This window comes from Salmo salar, chromosome ssa24 (genome assembly GCF_905237065.1).
Source record: "Salmo salar chromosome ssa24, Ssal_v3.1, whole genome shotgun sequence".
In the NCBI taxonomy this organism is placed as follows: Eukaryota; Metazoa; Chordata; class Actinopteri; order Salmoniformes; family Salmonidae; genus Salmo; species Salmo salar.
The window spans coordinates 8,784,999-8,800,996 of NC_059465.1; the positions used below are offsets into that span (position 1 = coordinate 8,784,999).

Genomic DNA, 15,998 nt, shown 5'->3' on the forward strand with positions numbered 1-15,998 from the left:
ATCCACATAATTTTCCATTCTCATGATGCCATCTATTTTGTGAAGTGCACCAGTCCCTCCTGCAGCAAAGCTCCCCCACAACATGATGCTGCCACCCTCGTGCTTCACGGTTGGGATGGTGTTCTTCGGCTTGCAAGCCTCCCCCTTTTTCCTCCAAACATAATGATGGTCATTATGGCCAAACAGTTCTATTTTTGTTTCATCAGACCAGAGGCCATTTCTCCAAAAAGTACGATCTTTGTCCCCATGTGCAGTTGCAAACCGTAGTCTGGCTTTTTTATGGCGGTTTTGGAGCAGTGGTTTCTTCCTTGTTGAGCGGCCTTTCAGGTTATGTCGATATAGGACTCGTTTTACTGTGGATATAGATACTTTTGTACCTGTTTCCTCCAGCATCTTCACAAGGTCCTTTACTGTTGTTCTGGGATTGATTTACACTTTTCGCACCAAAGTACTTTCATCTCTAGGAGACAGAACGCGTCTCCTTCCTGAGCAGTATGACGGATGCGTGGTTCCATGGTGTTCATACTTGCGTACTATTGTTTGTTCAGATAAACGTGGTACCTTCAGGCGTTTGGAAATTGCTCCCAAGGATGAACCAGACTTGTGGAGGTCTACAATTTTTTTTCTGAGGTCTTGGCTGATTTCTTTTGATTTTCCCATGATGTCAAGCAAAGAGGCACTGAGTTTGAAGGTAGGCCTTAAAGCACATGCACAGGTACACCTCCAATTGACTCAAAGGATGTCAATTAGCCTATCAGAAGCTTCTAAAGCCATGACATCATTTTCTGGAATTTTTAAAGGCACAGTCAACTTAGTGTATGTAAACTCCTGACACACTGGAATTGTGATACAGTGAATTATAAGTGACATAATCTGTCTGTAAACAACTGTTGGAAAAATGACTTGTGTCATGCACAAAGTAGATGTCCTAACCGACTTGCCAAAACTATAGTTTGTTAACAAGAAATTTGTGGAGTGGTTGAAAAACGAGTTTTAATGACTCCACCCTAAGTGTGTGTAAACTTCCGACTTCAACTGTAATAGCCATCATATCGAAATAAACTTGGAGTCACGCAACGATATATTGTGTGTTCCTTCAACTACGACTCAGGAAAGCATGCAGTTTATTAAGCTACAGATCAAATTAGTTATGATGAACTTCACAGTGTGGTGAAAGTGCACTTTTGTTATTCAAAAACATAAAATACCGTCAAAAATCTGAATTGTTTTTAAATTAGATATTTTGGCCATATCGCCCAGTCCTAGTGCACAGAGCCTTGGGACACATACTAGTGGTTAGAGCTTGAGGATGGAACCTTGGTGCACATTCTAGTGGTTGGAGCTTTAGTATGGAGCCTTGGGACATATTCTAGTGGTTAGAGCTTGAGTTTGGAGCCTTGGGACACATACTAGTGGTTAGAGCTTGTGATGCTTGTTGTGATGACTTTCTCTATCCCTCAGCCACTGATGACGTGGTCAAGGTGGAAGTGTGGGACGTGGTGGATAAAGGTCAGTGTGATTCCTTACTTTGGGTGCATGCGTGAGACTCACATGAGTCATTCAATTGACATCTACCTACTGCTGTATTAGAAGTGTCCATGTATTTTGTATTCTCCCATTGTCCATCTTTGCCTATTGCAAATTATGTTCAGAAATGTTCAAGAGTCTTCTGTCTGGATTTTTTTCTCCTCACTATATTAATGTTGTTTTTCTTGCTCCTCTCTTGCACTTGCATCAGGCCAAAAATACCCTCTCCCTGAGGGTGTAGGTGAGAGTCACTGTGTGTAGTTCCTAGAAGTTATTTGTTTGTGTGCAGTGGGTTTGTCTCTCTTGTGCTTCTGTGTTATCTGAATGCAAACACAGTGAAGGTTAGTCATTGCTTAGTTTCCAGCGTGGCTGAAATGGAAATATGGCTGATTGCTTGCTAGAAAATGTTCTGTTTGACTACTTTGTGTACAATAACCTGGAGCTACAGTCAAGAAAGATTCGACTCACTTTTTGAAAGGACCGAATTGAGGATGTTTGTCAATTAAAATATAACAAGAGCTTTTCTGCTTCTGTTACTACTGTATTTGCTGCACTTTGCTAACATCAAAGCTATAAAATAAAGGGATTCAAGTTTTTGTGTTTTAAAATAAATGCCATGTGTAGTCGTACTGTATGTCTGGCTCATATAAATATAATCACTAGAACGAGAATAGCCCCTCAGACCACATTAGACCCATTTATTTGAATTGGGTTACCCATTCTAGTCATTCTATTTCTATGGTATGGCTTTCTCACATAGTTACACTTGAAGGCATTAGTTCAATGTTATGTCCAGTTTTATGTTCTGAATTGCAGCTTCTTGACATTCTGCTTTCCCACAGGCAGAGGTAAAAAGCGAGGGGACACTTTGAAAGTAGAGAATGAACCCCAAGAGGTGATTATCACATGCTGATAATGTTTAAGAGTACAATAGATGTCTTTTCCTTTATTTGGGTCATCTAAGTAGTCTCCCTGGGGCATTTTTTTGTTAAGTAGCTAGTAAGATGTAAACAAAGGTCACATTCTCACAAGACTCATTCATGTTCAATAATCTAAATAATAACGCTTGATTTGTTGCAGTCTGACGAAGTGGCCTTGGATGCAGAGTTCCTCGATGTTTACAAGAACTGCAATGGTGTGATCATGATGTTTGACATTACCAAGCAATGGTAAGAGTCAGTGTCGTGCATTATACAAACGTTCAATACATTAGTTACAAGGTTTCAGACCTGGGCAGAAAATACTTGTATTTTGTAGTTTATTTGAAAATACCAACTTTTCAAATAGCCATGGTAATCGAATATAGTTTATATATAGTTTCAACTAAAAGGCAACTATTTTCTTTGATATTCAAATACAGATCTCAGAAAAACAAATAATATTAGAACATTTTTAATACTTCTCAGAAAACAAAAACATATTTATTTGTTGGCTGCCAAATATTTGATGAAGAACCAAAAATTACAACAGTTGAAGTAGTAATATACAGTATGATCATAAGCACATGGTTTAGAGGGCTCTTAGATAAGGATCTTAATATAGCATAGAATGAAATACATGATGGACATGAAATCATTACAGTAGACCACTTTTTGTGATTGTTACAATAGCAACATTCTTATTGTTACAATAGCAACATTGTTATTACATAGTACTGGAAATTGCTTTATAATTTCATAATAGTTATTACAAGTGGAATAAGGAACAGTCACTATTTCTCTTGTGTACAGAGTTACAAAAACTCTCAACAAGAACAGTTTAATGTTAAGTGTTACTGAGAATGATAACAGTAACAAAGTATTGTCAAAAGGAAACAAAATATCCCAAAACTGCCTTGTTGAATCAACTGCAGCCAAGGTAGGTAGAAAATCATGTTAGTTTGTATTCTGAGTAAACCATTCCTTTAACAATAGTATAGTGTGTATTTTAAACAAGAACACTTCCCTTCAGATGGACAAAGTGGTTCGAAGTTGTTTTTGGTAAACATCAAACTTGCCGTTTGCAAATGGCTTTGAATTATTTTCAGGTATCTTCAAATGAATTGCAGCTTTCAACCTTTTCAGTGGCATGTTGAAGGAGTCATAGGACTCTATTTTTGACTGGCGTTAAGGCGGCATTAGTGTCAAAAACACGCTCTTTGGCAATTTCGACTTGTAAAAGCCAGTGCACTGCAATTTTCCAATCCTGGTGCCAGGGTTGGTAATTTACTTGTCTTATATCAGCTCGCTTGCGCAAAGGTGGGAGGGGTGGAAATATTTGAGGTGTGTCATTAATCCATTTTGAATTCTGGCTATAACAACAGGGGGAATTAGTCGTTTCTGAAGGCACTGTATATACTGCTTGAATAGTTCCATCTGATACAGTGGGGGGGGGAAAGTATTTGATCCCCTGCTGATTTTGTACGTTTGCCCACTGACAAAGAAAGCATCAGTCTATAATTTTAATGGTAGGTTTATTTGAACAGTGAGAGACAGAATAGCAACAAAAATATCCAGAAAAACACATGTCAGAAATGTTATAAATTGATTTGCATTTTAATGAGGGAAATAAGTATTTGACCTCCTCTCAATCAGAAAGATTTCTGGCTCCCAGGTGTCTTTTATACAGGTAACGAGCTGAGATTAGGAGCACACTCTTAAAGGGAGTCCTCCTAATCTCAGTTTGTTACCTGTATAAAAGACACCTGTCCACAGAAGCAATCAATCAATCACATTCCAAACTCTCCACCATGGCCAAGACCAAAGAGCTCTCCAAGGATGTCAGGGACAAGATTGTAGACCTACACAAGGCTGGAATGGGCTACAAGACCATCGCCAAGCAGCTTGGTGAGAAGGTGACAACATTTGGTGCGATTATTCGCAAATGGAAGAAACACAAAAGAACTGTCAATATCCCTCGGCCTGGGGCTCCATGCAAGATCACACCTCGTGGAGTTGCAATGATCATGAGAACGGTGAGGAATCAGCCCAGAACTACACGGGAGGATCTTGTCAATGATCTCAAGGCAGCTGGGACCATAGTCACCAAGAAAACAATTGGTAACACACTACGCCATGAAGGACTGAAATCCTGCATCCCGCAAGGTCCCCCTGCTCAAGAATGCATATACATGCCCGTCTGAAGTTTGCCATTGAACATCTGAATGACTCAGAGGACAACTGGTGAAAGTGTTGTGGTCAGATGAGACCAAAATGGAGCTCTTTGACATCAACTCAACTCGCTGTGTTTGGAGGAGGAGGAATGCTGCCTATGACCCCAAGAACACCATCTCCACCGTCAAACATGCAGGTGGAAACATTATGCTTTGGGGGTGTTTTTCTGCTAAGGGGACAGGACAACTTCACCGCATCAAAGGGACGATGGACGGGGCCATGTACCGTCAAATCTTGGGTGAGAACCTCCTCCCCTCAGCCAGGGCATTGAAAATGGGTCGTGGATGGGTATTCCAGCATGACAATGACCCAAAACACATGGCCAAGGCAACAAAGGAGTGGCTCAAGAAGAAGCACATTAAGGTCCTGGAGTGGCCTAACCAGTCTCCAGACCTTAATCCCATAGAAAATCTGTGGAGGGAGCTGAAGGTTCGAGTTGCCAAACGTCAGCCCCGAAACCTTAATGACTTGGAGAAGATCTGCAAAGAGTAGTGGGACAAAATCCCTCCTGAGATGTGTGCAAAGCTGGTGGCCAACTACAAGAAACGTCTGACCTCTGTGATTGCCAACAAGGGTTTTGCCACCAAGTACTAAGTCATGTTTTGCAGAGGGCTCAAATACTTATTTCCCTCATTAAAATGCAAATCATTTTATAACATTTTTAACATGTGTTTTTCTGGATTTTTTGTTATTCTGTCTCTCACTGTTCAAATAAACCTACTATTAAAATTATAGACTGATCATTTCTTTGTCAGTGGGCAAACGTACAAAATCAGCAGGGGATCAAATACTTTTTTCCCCCACTGTCCCACTGGCTTAATCCCATTCTTTAACTTAGATTTTTGGTTGAGATGAAGACTTGAATCGAACATATTAAATAGACAAACTGGGATTAAAGACAGACAAAGTCAGTGGCACAGATGGATCTATCCAAATAAAAGATACGTCTCCTTCAAATGTTGATATTTAGTTGTGTTTAAAACCAAACACAATTCAACCAGAAATCAAAATTAAAGAATGGGATTAAGTCAGTGGCTCAGATGGAACTATCCAAGCAGTAGATACATCTCCTTTAAATGTTGATATTTGTTTGCAATATTACTTTGTAATACAGTAAATAGCCTTAAGTTAAGGCTATCTTACAAACTAATGTAACATCCAACTTAAAATGAGTAACACATCCATGGCCACATTTTAAGTTTACTGTAACTATACATGTATTCTTATGTAATCATATAAAGCATGCATTCCATTTTTTTCTTTATATTGGACGTTATTTTTGTCCAGCTTCTGTGATAAGTTTGGACTCATTAGGCCTATGTACAATGCCTATTGAATGAAAAGTGTCAGTGACTGTTGGAAGTCTGTTTAGGAACATGAAGTTATTACAAAAGACTGTTTATTGTTTTGTTTTTCCCTTTATCATTTTTGTTGAAAAAATTGCATCTTCCATTTTCATCTGTTGGACCTAACTGTCAAATCGCGGGAATTACAATCAATGTCCTTGGTGCTGAATCCGCTTGTAGCCTAGGCTATTTGCCTGTTTGTTTGTTTACCTTTCACATGGCAAAGTCACTAACAGGCCACATCAACAGCGATGGTAGGGTAATCGTGGTAGAACATTAAGGCAATGTCCAATTGTTCATGGCTCGAACATGCAGTGCATTTTCGAAATGCGAATTCAATGTGTGTAGACAAAGCCAATTACTTATTCAATGTAAAAAAAAATACTAGATTGGCTACGTGTTTGTTATAACTAGGTCTGTTGTATGGTTATTGTATACTGGTTAATAAACTTCAATGGATAGGACAAACATCCATGCCTCTTGCCGAATAGCCCTTTGTCATGGAACTAGAGATGCGATTTATGACATCATGCTTCTGACCTGATCCTGTTTAGAAAATGTTGTTGTTTTCAAACAGTGATTGTTTTTTATTCAAATTAAACAAAAAACAAACTTAGAAAGATTCACCATCCGCGGGTTTATGGTGAGAATGTATATGGCTGAAATGCTATGCAATTTTGGCTCCTATTTCTGGAGAAGTGCAAATATGATCTGTAAGATGTTTATAAAACATTACATTTGGGAGCAGTATAATGGTGAGCGGACATTCCCCCCTTTCTCTTTTTATTGGATCTTTGTCCAAGTCCTGTGAAAAGTTTGGATGTGCGTAAAAACCCTCCATAGTCTAAATTGTATTGTCTGTATTATACGCCTACGGGGAGCAATTATGGTGCCTGTGACTGTATTTAGACATTTTTATTACAATTTGATTAGAATTATACACTGTCTTTTTAGGTCTTATTAATAGCCTAATGAAGGTAATCAGGGCTCTGTGCAGGCCAATCAAGTTCTTCCACACTGATGTGGACAGACCAATTCTGTATGGACCTCGCTTTGTGCACGGGGCATTGTCATGCTGAAACAGGAAAGGGCCTTCACCAAACTGTTGCCACAAAGTTGGAAGCACAGAATCATCTAGAATGTCATTGTATGCTGTAGCATTTAAGATTTCCCTTCACTGGAATTAAGGGGCCTAGCCCGAACCATGAAAAACAGCCCCAGACCATTATTCCTCCTCCACCAAACTTTACAGTTGGCACTATGCATTGGGGCAGGTAGCGTGGTCCTGGCATCCGCCAAAACCAGATTCGTCCGTCAGACTGCCAGATGGTGAAGCGTGATTCATCATTCCAGAGAACGCTTTTCCACTACTCCAGAGTTCAATGACTTTGAGCTTTACACCACTCCAGCCGACTCTTGGCATTGCGTATGGTGATCTTAGGCTTGTGCCCCAGTGCTCGGTCATGGAAACCCATTTACTGAAGCTCCCAGCGAACAGTTCTTGTGCTGACGTTGTTTCCGGAGGAGGATTAGACCTCGGTAGTGAGTGTTGCAACCAGACGATTTTTATACGCTTCAGCACTCGGCGGTCCCGTTCTGTGAGCTTGTGTGGCCTACCACTTCCCGGCTGAGCCGTTGTTGCTCCTAGACGTTTCCACTTCACAATAACAGCACTTACAGTTGACCGGAGAAGCTCTAGCAGGGCTGAAATATGACTTGTTGGGAAGGTGGCATCCTATGACGGAGCCACGTTGAAAGTCACTGTGCTCTTCACTAAGGCCATTCTACTATCAATTTTTGTCTATGGAGATTGCATTGCTGTGTGTTCGATTTTATACACCTGTCAGCAACGGGTGTGGCTGAAATAGCCAAATCCCCTAATTTGAAGGGGTGTCCACATACTTTTGCATATTTAGTGTATTTAGCAAATATGCAAACAGAAAATCGGACACCTCCGGACCTATAGCACTACCGCCAGAACTAAGATCTACCATTGCGTTAGGCATTGGTGGGAAAAGTAGCCAATCATCATACTTAAAAGTAAAGATACCTTAAAAGAAAATGACTCAAGTGAAAGTCACCCAGTAAAATACTACTTGAGTAAAAGTCTAAAAGTATTTGGTTTTAAATATACTTAAGTATCAAAAGTAAATGTAATTGCTAAAATATACTTAAGTATCAAATGTAAAAGTATAAATCATGTCAAATTCCTTATATTAAGCAAACCAGACGGCACCATTTTCTTATCTTTTTTTTTTTACATTTACGGATAGCCAGAGGCTCACTCCAACACTCAGACATAATTTACAAACGAAGCATGTATGTTTAGTGAGTCGGCCAGATTAGTGGCAGTAGGGATGACCTGTGATGTTCTTTTTATGTGTGTGAATATGGACCATTGTCCTGTCCTGCTAAGCATTCAACATGTAACGAGTACTTTTGGGTGTCAGAGAAAATGTATGGAGTAAAAAGTACATTATTTTCTTTAAGAATGTAGTGTAGTAAAAGTTGTAAAAAATATATATAAATAGTAAAGTACAAATACCCAAAATAACTAAAGTAGTATTTTAAAGTATTTTGACTTTAGTATTTTACACCACTGGCATTAGGTTTGTTAAAAATAGAGCCCCATACAGTAGTTGAGGGTCACAACTTATTTATACTTATCTTTACAAAATATCATTGGTTAATTGGTTTGACTTGATTATGTATATCTGGGGCAATGGACATTCAGGAGATTGTACATTTACAAAATGTTCAGATAGATACGTATTGTGTAGATCAAATATGACTGTCAGAATGAAGAGCACACACAATCTCCTATATATTGCAATCTATCTTCAACATGCAGTTCCAGACACAGCCCTGCCATTAGTTAAGGCAGCCAATCTAATAGTTTCAGGAAAGTAGTCACTTCCTGAGATCTGTATTCAAATATTTGTTTTAAGTAGTTGCTTTCTCAGATCTGTATTCAAATAGTTACAAAAATTAGTACTTTTTGGGGATCTGTATTCAAATAGTTGCAGTCATCTGCAAAGTAAATATTTATTCACCCAAAGCATATTTAACTATAACTGTACTTATCGCTGAGGGGTATCGGGTTTGAGGAGTTACCTAGGTAACCTTCAATTCGGGATAACCGGTTTTACGAAAGTGGCTCACCTTTTAGCCAGTTACATTTCTATGGCAAAGAATCCTTCTGGGGCAGGCTAACTCAGGGCTAACTCCATTTATCTTGAATGAAGTGTCTGAGCAATGAGTTGAGGACCAGTGAAATCACATTCCCTCCCTCTTTTTTAAATGTCTTTTATTTCACCTTTATTTAACCAGGTAGGCCAGTTGAGAACAAGTTCTCATTTACAACTGCGACCTGGCCAAGATAAAGCATTGCAGTGCGACACAAACAACAACACAGAGTTACACATGGAATAAATAAATGTACAGTCAATAACACAATAGAAAAAAAGTATATAGTACAGTGTGTGCAAATGGCGTGAGGAGGTAAGGCAATAAGTAGGCCATAGTTGCGAAGTAATTACAATTTAGCAAATTAACACTGGAGTGATAGATGTGCAGATGATGATGTGCAAGTAGAAATACTGGTGTGCAAAAGAGCAAAAAGTAAATAAAAACAATATGGGGATGAGGTAGGTAGATTGGATGGGTTATTTACAGATGGGCTGTGTACAGCTGCAGCGATCGGTTAGCTGCTCAGATAGCTCTCTCAAAGATCGTGTTATCATACCCCTCATTAAAGGAAGACAACTGATTTTAAATGTTTTATTAATGAAATGTTTTTTTGTGTGTGTAAAAAATATAGTAATGTTAAAATACCCATCACATGACACTTTTAGTAATGATAGCGTTTGCTTTCCAAACTGTACGTTTTTTGCTCGATTATATTTAGACGTTTGCAAAAGGCAAATGACAGCCACAACCAACCGTAGACATATAAACCCATAGAAAATACCAGCTCTGATTCAAATCGAGACTAGCGGCGATAGCGTACCCATGCCTTTAACAGTAAAATTGCCAGGTTTAGATGTTCCAAAACCCTTCCATGGATTATGTCTATGGAGGTTCCAAAGTCCTTCAATGGATTATATGTCAATGGCCACAATGCAGCAAGCTGTTCCACAGGAGTGATAGAAGTGGGGGAAATGTGCTCTGGCACTGACTGGTTTTGGATTGACGTTTCAGCATGGTCTCAGTGAAGAGTTCGGTGTTTGACTAGCCATGTGCGACATGCACACGCAGTTACAAGCCTGCAACAGTTAGCGGCAGGCAGACGAGCAATATCCACCGTCGTAGTAGGATGAAGCCTGAGCTGGAATGGGAAGCTAACTGAAGCTGGTTAGCTTTAGATAAACCCCAAGTAGATCTAGCTTGCTTCGTAGTATACCGCTCTGTTCTGAAAGGTTTCCACTACATATAATTTTGAAAATGGCAGACATACAAGAACAGTTTAGGAGACCTCCCCTTCCCCAATTTTGATGTTTTGTTTGTACTGTTATTCTTTGTTTTTATGTTGAAAAACAATCAACTTTATAGCAACAACAGCAAAAGTATTGTCCATATAAACATGGAGTACATCCCAAATGGCACCTTAATCCCTACAATGTGAACTACTTATGACCAGGGCCCATAAGGCTCTGGTCAAAAGTGGTGCACTACATAGGCAATAAGGTGACATTTGGAACATAGCCATGGCTCAATTAATAAATCAATGAGCTTTAATTAAACAATGTGCATTGTTTAATTAAAGCTTGGGTGGGATTAGATTTCCGTAAGCCTGTGTGTGGCTATTAACCACTTAGCCCACAGTGGTTGGCTGGCTTCTAACTGCTTAGCTTCAAAAGCAGAACAATGTGAAAAAGATTACCATTATACTCACTTTGAACTGGGCCAAGTATGGGGAGACACACATATTTGTAATTCCTCACTTATGGAGAAACAATAGTAGCTATAAATTGTTCCATTCTTTTTTTTATGTCATTGCAGGACATTCAACTACATCCTGAGAGAGCTGCCCAAAGTACCCACTCATGTTCCAGTGTGTGTCCTAGGCAACCACAGGGACATGGGTGACCACCGTGTCATTCTACCTGATGACATCCGCCAGGTTATCGCTAATCTGAATAGGTAGTGAACTTAACTCTCTCTGTTTTAGTCTTATTAGGGTTACAAAGTTGTGATACCATTACCAAAATGTCCTGATTTTCCTGAAATCCCTGTTGGATTACTCCTGGAATCAGGAGGGAATAAGGACACTTCGGAATTGGGGTAAAGCTACCAGAATTTTGCAATGGTTAATGTGTCCATATACTTGACTGATGGTTTCTATGGTTCTTGCAGACCCATGGGTTCCTCTTATATTCACTACGCTGAAGCCTCTATGAAGAATGGATTTGGTTTGAAATATTTACACCGATTTTTCAACATTCCTTTCCTGCAACTTCAGGTGAGTTCTAGCTTAGACTATATTGTATTGTGAAATGTATAGCTTCGCTATTGTCATTTAACCTTTTTATTTAAACTAGGCAAGTCAGTTAAGAACAAATTCTTATTTACAATGACGGCCTAGGAACCGTGGGTTAACTGCCTAGTTCAGGGGCAGAACGACAGATTTTTACCTTGTCCGCTCGGGGATTCGATCTAGCAAACTTTCGGTTACTAGTCCGACGCTCTAACCACTAGGCTACCTGCCTCCCCAATGAATTTTGTGAAGGTCGGGAAAGTCTGATCAGAAATACCACGGGCACACCCTGTGAAAGGGTTTCTCTTTTCTTTTGAAAGGAGTGTTAGTGCTCTGGTTCATGGGCAGTTATTCCCAGCCTGTTGATCTCTACAGAGGGAGACTCTGTTACGGCAGCTCGAGACCAACCAGTTAGACATGGACGCCACTCTGGAGGAGCTCACCGTGCAGCAGGAGACTGAGGATCAAAACTATGAAATGTAATGTGATATTTTCCCTCTGTGTATCAGTTTGTTTGGCATGTTCAGCGACATTTTCCTTCTGTGTATCACTTTGTTTGTTTTGATCCTTAACACTTGTAGCCACATTTTTAGATGTTTCTTGCTTTCTTCGTGCAGCACCGATTTGCCAATACTAACAGCACAGCACCCATTGTTTTGCAGTTTCTTGGAGAACATAGAGACCCGCAGTAAAGGCTATGGTTCTCCTGGTCCAGCCAACGGCCGGAGCCCCTCCTCGGGCTCCCAGTCCCCTACCGTTCCTCCAAGCGGGGCCTCCACTGGCAGCTCTAGCCCTGGCACCCCTCATCAGCCAACCATCCCTGCCCAGGTCCCCGGCCTCCAGGCCCCCTCGCCCTCTCCTCCGCCTCCTGCCCTGGCAGCTGGGATGGTTTCCCCCACAGCTGAGCTTCAATCCCCCACTCTGACGCAGGCTCAGAGTCCTGAGCATCCTGGACCGTCACCGCTTCCCCCAGCATCGGGCCCTGCCCAGGCCCCGCCTCCTCAGAAACGTGGCCTGATCTCACGCCTCTTTGGCTCCGCCCCCACCCCAGAGGTGACTGCCACCATGCCAGGTGAGTCTGATTGGTGCTTCAGTGTTCTGCTACTCCGTTATAGCAAATAAACAATGCAAAGACGAACGGCTAAAAGCAGCGGGTGGCCGCAGAGTGCTGGCGATCACCTGTATGGTGTGGCAATTCAACATGTAGAATCGTTGGGAAATTAACAAAAAATGATGACCAATGTTCCGGTCAGCGGCGATAGAACGGCCACCCACTGATTTTAATCGTTTGTCGTCGATGTGTTTTGTCCAATATTTTATCCTAAATGCCCGGAAAAGGACTAGACTATGCATGTTATACACATGAGTGTATTAGACCAGGAAGTTGTCACAGGATATCTTCTTGAATGATTGGATTTCTAGGAAGTGCTTGTAAGGATCACTGCCCTGCCTGGCATTGGAACAACACTTTATATTGAGGGAAGTTAATCATTGATCTTTTAAATCAATAGAGTTAAGAAGGAAGTGTTTAGTTTGCCTATTTGCTCTCCACATCCAGACAGTCACACTTACATGATGCTGGGTTGTTTTCATGTAAACCTTCATCATGAGATGAGTAAGGCCTGATACTGTAGAATGCCAGTGTAAGTAAGTCTATGCTGTTGAATAATAACAAAGGATGAGTCCCAATTGGCACCCTATTCCCTATATAGTGCAATACTTTTGAACAGGGTCAAAACACACAGTAGTGCACTGTGAAAATAGGTTTCCATTTGGAACACATCAAAGGCTCTTCTGATCACTGCTGTCTGTATTCAGAGCCGGAGCCTGCCCCCGTGTGTCCTGCTAACGTTCAGAGTGTGGATGACTTTGTGCCAGACGAGGGTCTGGATAAAAGCTTCCTGGAGGACAGCCTGCCCTCTAAAGTTAAGGTTCCCCAACCTGCACTGGACAGTGACAGGTAAGTAGTAGTAGAGTAGGGGTTCTTATCCCGGGATGCGTCTCAAATGGTACCCTATTCACATAGGGCTCTGGTAAAACTGATTTGTGCACTATATTATAGGGTGACATTTAGAACGTGGTCTGTGTTGCCACGGTTTATTTCCTTCCCTGCTGGAAAACATGCTCTATGTTTACAACACACAGTACCATATGGAGCAGGCCATCTGTGGTGAGAGTTTTCAGATGGCTCTATTTATTCAATGCTTCCATTGAATAAATTGTGGGAAAGAGAGGATTTAAGAATTGCAAACAATGTTTCATTTAATAGATAGTTGTTATTTTATACGTTCTAGGGGGTAGAGCCAAAGAGTATTCCAGCATTCTCTAATTTTCGTAGAATGTAATCTGAAGTTTCTACTGAAATTCCTTCTTTTGTGTCATCTTGTATTAAAGTACCATATACAGTGCTTGCAAAAGTATTCATCCCCCTAAGCATTTTTCCTATTTTGTTGCATTACAACCTGTAATTTAAATTGATTTTTATTTGTATTTCATGTAATGAACATACACAAAATAGTCCAAACTGGTGAATTGAAATGAAAAAAATTACAAAACATTTAAAACGTGTTGCGTGTATATGTATTCACCCCCTTTGCTATGAAGCCCCTAAATAATATCTGGTGCAACCAATTACCTTCAGAAGTCACATAATTAGTTAAATAAAGTCCACCTGTGTGCAATCTAAGTGTCACATGATCTGTCACATGATCGCAGTGTATATATACACCTGTTCTGAAAGGCCCCAATTTGGCAGTATGTCCAACCAGCCTCACAACCGCAGACCACGTGTAACCACACCAGCCTAGGACTTCGACATCCAGCTTCTTCACCTGCAGGATCGTCTGAGAGTCTGCAACACCACCAAGAAAGCGGCACCATGGAGACCAAAGAGCTCCCCAAACAGGTCAGGGACAAAGTTGTGGAGAAGTACAGATCAGGGTTGGGTTATAAAAAAAAATATATCAGAAAATTTGAACATCTCACCATTAAATCCATTGTTAAAAAATGGAAAGAATATGACACCACAACAAACCTGCCAAGAGAGGGCCGCCCACCAAAACTCACAGACCAGGCAAGGAGAGCATTAATCAGAGAAGCAATAAAGAGACCAAAGATAACCCTGAAGGAGCTGCAAAGCTTCACAACGGAGATTGGCGTATCTTTCCATAGGACCACTAAGCTGTACACCTCACAGAGCTCGGATTTACGGAAGAGTGGCCAGAAAAAAAGCCATTGGTTAAAGGAAAAATAAGCAAACACATTTGGTGTTCGCCAAAAGGCATGTGGGAGACTCCGCAAACATATGGAAGAAGGTACTCTGGTCAGATGAGACTAAAATTGAGCTTTTTGGCCATCAAGGAAAACGCTATGTCTGGCGCAAATCTAACACCTCTCATCACCCCGAGAACACATCCCCACAGTGAGACATGGTGGTGGCAGCATCATGCTGTGGGAATGTTTTTCATCGGCAGGGACTGGGAAACTGGTCAGAATTGAAGGAATGATGGATGGCGCTAAATACAGGGACATTCTTGAGGGAAACCTGTTTCAGTCTTCCAGAGATTTGAGACTGGGACGGAGGTTCACCTTCCAGCAGGACAATAGCCCTAAGCATACTGCTAAAGCAACACTTGAGTAGTTTAAGAAGAAACATTTAAATGTCTTGGAATGGCCTAGTCAAAGCCCAGACCTCAATCCAATTGAGAATCTGTGGTATGATTTAAAGATTTCTGTACACCAGCGGAACCCATCCAACTTGAAGGAGCTGGAGCAGTTTTGCCTTGGAGAATGGGCAAAAATCCCAGTGGCTAGATGTGCCAAGCTTATAGAGACATATCCCAAGAGACTTGCAGCTGTAATTGCTGCAAAAGGTGGCTCTAACAAAGTATTGACTTTGGGAGGGTGAATAGTTATGCACGCTCAAGTTCTGTTTTTTTGTCTTATTTCTTGTTTGTTTCACAATAAAAAGTACTTTGCAACTTCAAAGTGGTAGGCATGTTGTGTAAATCAAATGATACAAACCTACAAAAAATACGTTTTTGTTCCAGGTTGTAAGGCAACAAAATAGGAAAAATACCAAGTGGGTGAATACTTTCGCAAGCCACTGTGTGTGTGTGTGTGTGTGTGTGTGTGTGTGTGTGTGTGTGTGTGTGTGTGTGTGTGTGTGTGTGTGTGTGTACAGTTCAAGTCGGAAGTTTACATACACCTACGCCAAATACATTTAAACTCAGTTTTTCACAATTCATGACATTTAATCCTCGTAAAAATTCCCTGTCTTAGGTCAGTTAGGATCACCACTTTATTTTAAGAATGTGAAATTAGGTACCGAGATGAGATCCTCAGACCCTTTGTGAGACCATATGCTGGTGCGGTTGGCCCTGGGTTCCTCCTAATGCAAGACAATGCTAGACCTCATGTGGCTGGAGTGTGTCAGCAGTTCCTGCAAGAGGAAGGCATTGATGCTATGGACTGGCCCGCCCGTTCCCCAGACCTGAA

General features: G+C 40.9%; 1 protein-coding gene across 2 annotated transcripts in view; it reads left to right on the forward strand.

Moving 5' to 3' along the window:
* The window catches only part of LOC106585139 (rab-like protein 6), a 28,794-nt gene that overhangs the window by 8,976 nt on the left and 3,820 nt on the right, over window positions 1-15,998 (forward strand). Inside the window, exons 4-12 of one of the 2 annotated variants that reach the window (XM_014171007.2) lie at window positions 1,462-1,509; window positions 1,739-1,768; window positions 2,370-2,422; window positions 2,608-2,696; window positions 11,027-11,167; window positions 11,381-11,486; window positions 11,877-11,980; window positions 12,164-12,573; window positions 13,320-13,461. In XM_014171007.2, coding sequence (XP_014026482.1) covers window positions 1,462-1,509; window positions 1,739-1,768; window positions 2,370-2,422; window positions 2,608-2,696; window positions 11,027-11,167; window positions 11,381-11,486; window positions 11,877-11,980; window positions 12,164-12,573; window positions 13,320-13,461 — 1,123 coding nt within the window. The remainder of the gene's footprint in view (window positions 1-1,461; window positions 1,510-1,738; window positions 1,769-2,369; window positions 2,423-2,607; window positions 2,697-11,026; window positions 11,168-11,380; window positions 11,487-11,876; window positions 11,981-12,163; window positions 12,574-13,319; window positions 13,462-15,998) is intronic. The other variant, XM_014171009.2, reaches the window with a different exon arrangement.